This window comes from Anguilla rostrata, chromosome 16 (assembly GCF_018555375.3).
Source record: "Anguilla rostrata isolate EN2019 chromosome 16, ASM1855537v3, whole genome shotgun sequence".
Lineage (NCBI taxonomy): Eukaryota > Metazoa > Chordata > Actinopteri > Anguilliformes > Anguillidae > Anguilla > Anguilla rostrata.
Window position 1 is genome coordinate 28968084 of NC_057948.1, and position 6000 is coordinate 28974083.

Below are 6000 nucleotides of genomic sequence, written 5' to 3' on the forward strand. Positions count from 1 at the left end.
ATCGGCAGACCAACATTTCACAAACAGGCCATTCTGATGTCAAAAGAGCACACTACCGGTGGCAATTACTATTGACATCTTGTTAATTGTAGCTGAATAATTAATATTTAGTGTCCTCAACAAGAGGAAGGTATAAAGGTGAGTCAAATATATGCGCCCCGGGCATTTCTGCCTCATTACAGTGAGGCCTGGAAACTACTGCAGCTCAAATCATGCATTCAAATTGACATTCATTTTTATTTTCTGATTCTGTCGAATGTTCACGATAACTCCTTGATTATGTGACATTCATGGCCAACAGAACTATCTCAAATTGAATTCAGAATATGAATAAATACAAAGAAATGATGCCTACCGTAAGAATTCATAATATGGGCTATAGCGTACAATTCTACATAAACATGTAAAAACACACACCTTTAAGATCTGTAAAATGGATAGGCCAACAATGTGCAAAATATCTGAATGCAGGTACATACAAACATACTGTAGTACACGGTTGTATAATTACGAGTCACAAATTAAAGTGAAAGAGCTTGACTGCCCTCTGCTGGACTGCTAAGGCATTCAATAGGTAAATCCAGATAATCCAGAAAAGTGTTTTTCATATTAAAACAAACAAGCAAAATGCTGTTCAATTTGAACACATCGGTAAGATATATGTAGTATTTTCCAAAACACCACCCAAGTAATTATTGTATGTGTACAAACACTCAAATTAATACAGCTTTTTCTTGAAAGCATAGTCCTGTAATACACTTCTGCATCATGTACAGATACATGCCTGCACATGAAACTGGATTCGGACTGGGCGGCTCTGTTTCAAATGTAAATTACCATGGTTGAACAGCATGACTAATGGTAAAACAAGCAAAACCCTGAAATTCCAAACACTATTTTTTTTTCCCCCTCCATGACTATAGCATAGTCATAATTATGTTGGACATGAAATAAACATCAACGAGGCGATATTTCAGTACGAGGTAAAAAACTGAAAACATAAACAATTGACACCAATGCCTACTTCATTTCCCTCTGAGAGTCATTATCTATTTTCTGCGTTGTAATAAACTGTAATGCGACATAAATTTATGCCTGGCACCTGCAATAATTTACGCTAAGAGAACACAGGAAATGCAGAGCTGCCAGACTCATTATATCATTAGCTATGCATTCACGGCATTCAATCAAGACGTATTTACAGCAGCTAACAATGACATCAAATTCAGAGTGGCTAATGAATTTCTATTAATTCCATGTACTATATAGAGGTGTAATTGGGAGAGTTTAAGTAGATCATTGAAGAGGTTATGTTGACAAATGCTCTCCTTTCAAAAGCCAGGAACAGGCGCCAGAAATTCCGTGGTAAGGCCATCTATGAGGCAACATCGCCACCCAGTGGATTAAATCAGTACTATACCTCAACTCCAGTGCTGCCCTTTTTTTGTCTTAACAACAGCAATTTTAATTTTCCACTGCGGTAAAAATTCTTCAGTGACGTGTAAATGATCCAGTCCGTGTGAGTAATGTTTCCTCCCAAATAGTCACTGTATTTAAGTCACACCATAACTGTGAAAACAAACCAAGGGGACAGCAATCGGATGGGGATTCAGTGGGATTTCAGTGAGGGAAACCCAGTGGGGTCCGAGCACTCACCGATGCCCGAGTTGGCCCCCGTGATGACCACCACCCTGTCCGAGAGGTCGCGACCCTGCAGGATCTCCAGAGCAGGGGTGTTGGCGTCGTAGCGTTTGGGCTTGTGCTGCACGTCCTCCACGGTGAACGCTTGCCGGGGGTCAAAGTACGTGGTCCGCTTGTTAATGTGACTGCAGGAGAGACAGAGACACGGGTGATTACTGATCTATTATAACAGACCTATGCAGTCCCCCACAGCTGCTCAGTAGGCAAAGGACCATGGTATGAGCACGGGCTGGTCCTACGGGCTAGACATTGCAGGCTGTAGGTCTGAGCCTAGCCTAGAGCAGTGGCCATTAAGGACTGGGGACACATTGTTGTTAGACATAAATTTCTTTGTCTGGCAAGTATGATGGTGGGTCTTCATCAGTAAACCAGCCAGGGTTCCTCAGTGTAGCACAACATGGGTTTATCTCTGTGATGAAACACTCGCAGGCTACCGGCAAGGCACTCCTCTACTCTGAGCACTAGCTGCCAAGACCAGGCTGGACCCTAAAACCAGACCCTTAAGAATTCAAAGGTTTAAAAAAAAAAAACTAATGGAGTAAAATGCACAGTACTGCATAATAAATGTGCCATGTGCCATGTGCCATAAATCCACAGAAAAGTACAGCTAATACACACTGGAATGTGGATACGCAGAATGCCCAGTAAAAGGGATAACAATAGAAGCAATGCTTCGCCTCACGCTGACGGTGTCAGCTCTCTTATGAAAGGGTTGTAGTTTGTGCTTTTTTCTCATCCCCGGCAGGCCAGATGAATGAAGAGGGACCTGCCATCACACAAACTGGCAGGACTCTAAATATACCGGAAGCATTATTTCTGTTAAATTAATTACACACTCAGCTACATAACATTTGCTGACCTGCAACATCCACAAGACATCTATATGCATTTACATACAAAATGCTTTTAGCTGAAACATGCATAGATCAGCAGGTGATTTAGGTTTTATTGAGAACACACAGTAAAAATGTAAACTGCTTCTGAATCAGTTTTTTTTAATACGTTAGTGACACCAGATTTAATACCTATACAGGCCTCTGCAGCCAACACGCTTGAATTTAAAAGGAAATGGTGACTCACTCAACATAGAAGACTTGGCCTTTGTCATCTGTTTCTTGTTCCCATCCATACGGTAAATCTGCAACAAAAAATTGAGCCCCATCCACTCAGTTATTAATAACTCAAAGTATTTTTTTTAATTTTTTTTTTTAAACAAGCTAATGTATACATTTTAAATCAACAACAGCACTTAATTATCATCTGCTATATCATTTGTTAAAAGCAAATTAGCCAATAAGGAGCTTATCTTTGCAGTTCTAAACTACCATTATTAAACTAAACTACTAGCCTATGTATCGCAGACACAGATTAAGCTTAGTCTCAGACTAAATATAGTTTTGTGTGGAGAATCTCCATTTGAAATTAAAATAAGTCTAGGACTGGGCTTAATCTGTGTCTGGAAAACTGGCCCATAAACTATTGCTGAAACAAGTGATATCATTAGTCCACTCATATACATATTCACAAGTTCAAGTCTGATTGGCAGCTCACTAAATGGTCACACTGCTGATTGGTTGAAATGTAAACGCCATGTTAATTATACAAGGTACATGGTCTCCAATGACCAACGCCAAAAAGGCAGAAAAATAACTTTGTTGCTTCCAGGGGGAAGAAATGAAATCAACTGAATAATATAGGCTTAAAATCACACCATTAGTCTCACTTGGTTCTTTACAGTACATTTGTTCAGAACAATGTTGATCAGTTGGACAGAGCAAAGCAAAGATTAAATGTGAGATGTATAATGACAAAAAAAGAACCAAAAAACCCATAGAAAATACACACATCCGATGGATTTGTTTGAACAGACGGTTTTGGTGAATGGTGGTTAAAACAGCCAAGCAGGTCAAGCACACCACCAGCTGCAGGCCCTGAGGTGTCTACAGTGTGTCATCGACAAGGACAGGCCCGATGGTTCCAGGCAGGTACCGAATGCAGCACCACACCACTGAGGCACAGAATTTCTGTGCTCACAGGTGAAATTGTGGACAAAGACAGAACTGGTTCCCTTGCGTGGATTACATTTGGGTTACATTTGATTTGGAAAACAACATGTCAGACGATACAGAAGGAGACACAGGACCATCAGAACCTTGTATTGCATAGTGTTATCACCTCTATCTCCCCCTACCTGGAATTATCCAGACTGATTAACAGAGCACTCTCAAAATGAATTTCTGCTACTCCTCTACAAGACCAACTCTCAAGGTAGTAACCACCAAACCAAACTGTGTTGAAGGCTACATCTTGCATGCCACATATTAATTTTATTTTACAGTAAAAATTTGAAAGACATTCCAAACACTTGTAATTGTCTTGAAATTAAAACGTAACCAGAGGTACAGCTATCAAGGAATGTAGCTACATTTTCCCATGAAATAGCTAAGTATTCTGAAATGTAATAATATTCTGAAATTTAAAAAGTGTCTATGGTGTGATACTGAATGATACCCTACAACGTTCAACTAAGGAAAAACACAATTTAGTCATGAACAACAGCTTAGTCATTTGCTCCCATAAAATGTCATAGTAATTTGAAATGTTCATTCATAAATCTACTGTCACTCTGCTCTAACTTAATAGTTAAATAGTTAAATTTGATCTATAAATAAAATTCTATATCAGTCAATTCACAAATCTAAACAAACTTTCATGAACAGGTTCCCTCAAATAGGCTACATTAGGAAGCCATTTATAATATCAGCTCATTCACGTGTTTTAACACATTATAATCTCAAACCCAGGATTACAGACAAAACAAGTGCCAGATCTGAGTGCAGAGATGTGCCCAACAGCCATGTCCAATCCCAAATGTGCACGAGCTGACTTTGACAAGGAGTCCTACCGGGCCACAGCTGGCCATAGCATCACACAGTGTATAATAGCTCAGACAATTTACAGGTATAATAACTTCAGTTAGTAGGAAATTCTTTGCCTTATTGTGCAATAGTAACTCCTCTGGGGTAAAAGTCTTCAAAATTACACAGACTATTTTTACAATAAGGTCCATTTGGCAGCAGTGCCTCAATAGCACAGCATCAAAATAACAATTCAATTGGACAAAATGATCAGCACCAGTTTATCTTTAAATTTCTCCTCCAACATTGCTGAAACTTTTGTGTAACTTACTATTAATCACAAGTTAGGTCCTGTGTACACAGATATGTTTCATTATTTATAACGGTTTTAATGATTTTCAAATACAGGAGTCAAATACAGGAAAAACTGTGCCTTGTCCCAAATCCTCTAAAATGTAAAGCACCTTGTCACTTTTCAATACATTAATATAACTGACATCACTCAAATCCAATTTAAAGACTTTTACAACCAATCACTGAAAATGAAACCCCACCAAAGTTTTTAATTTGCACTGCAGAATCACCAAATCCAAAGCTGCCATCAGTTTTCAAACTTAAAATTCCACACTAAACTAAGTTTTCAGATGACGGATTAACATATGTGAGTATATAGCATGTTGTTGTCAATGTCTGTTTATATTTTCTGAAATTATAGGCCACTAACATACAGTTCAATGACATAATCAACATCAGTCATTGAACTGTAGGAAAAATACAATTTTATGCCATATTTAATAGATAATATTTCCTATGCTGGTGTGCTCTGACAGGTATGAAATACACATTTTTACTTTCTAGAGAACAGTTAGCAAAAGACATCAACAAGACCAACCTCCAGCACAACGTCGCTTTTTCCCGGTCTTTGGATGTTCCCACTGCGTCTTCATCTCATCGTGGCTAAAAGCAGAACATATTTACTGTGTACATTAAATAGTACATTGTTTCTGTATCTGTAAAATTTATCTTTGACGTTTGAAACAAGGAAGTCACTGACTGCTGATTAGCTAGCTATATAGTTAGCTACTTAACTATATTTAAAATAATTCCACAACTGACTATTTTACTTGGGGGCTGTCCCACTGAAAGACAAACTACTCCATACACCAAGCATCATATTGACCAGGAAAGTGGTCGCTTACTTTGCATAGTAAACCCATCCATCCTTTGTAGTTCTCTCTTCCCAGCCGGGAGGTAATTCGTCTTCACTATCGGTATCATCCAAACCTGCATATTTTAGTGCTGCCATGGAGCTTTACTGTTGGAACCAATATATATTTGTATAAAATTAGGATTAACAACAGTTCCGATCATACACCTGCACTACACTGAACTCGAGATTCACGTTGCACTAGTGTTTTTATCCAGCAGTTCCGGAATCTAA

General features: G+C 38.7%; 1 protein-coding gene across 6 annotated transcripts in view; it reads right to left on the reverse strand.

Moving 5' to 3' along the window:
- wwox (WW domain containing oxidoreductase) overlaps positions 1 to 6000 on the reverse strand; it is a 306560-nt gene extending 300560 nt beyond the window's left edge. For 3 of the 6 annotated variants that reach the window (XM_064313812.1, XM_064313814.1, XM_064313816.1), the window contains exons 1-4: positions 5759 to 5998; positions 5452 to 5516; positions 2782 to 2839; positions 1657 to 1826 (exon numbers count right to left, since the gene is read on the reverse strand). In XM_064313812.1, the coding sequence (XP_064169882.1) occupies positions 1657 to 1826; positions 2782 to 2839; positions 5452 to 5516; positions 5759 to 5865 (400 nt within the window). In that variant the 5' untranslated portion in view covers positions 5866 to 5998. Of the gene's footprint in view, positions 1 to 1656; positions 1827 to 2781; positions 2840 to 5451; positions 5517 to 5758 lie in introns of all 6 variants that reach the window. The other 3 variants (XM_064313813.1, XM_064313817.1, XM_064313815.1) reach the window with 3 other exon arrangements.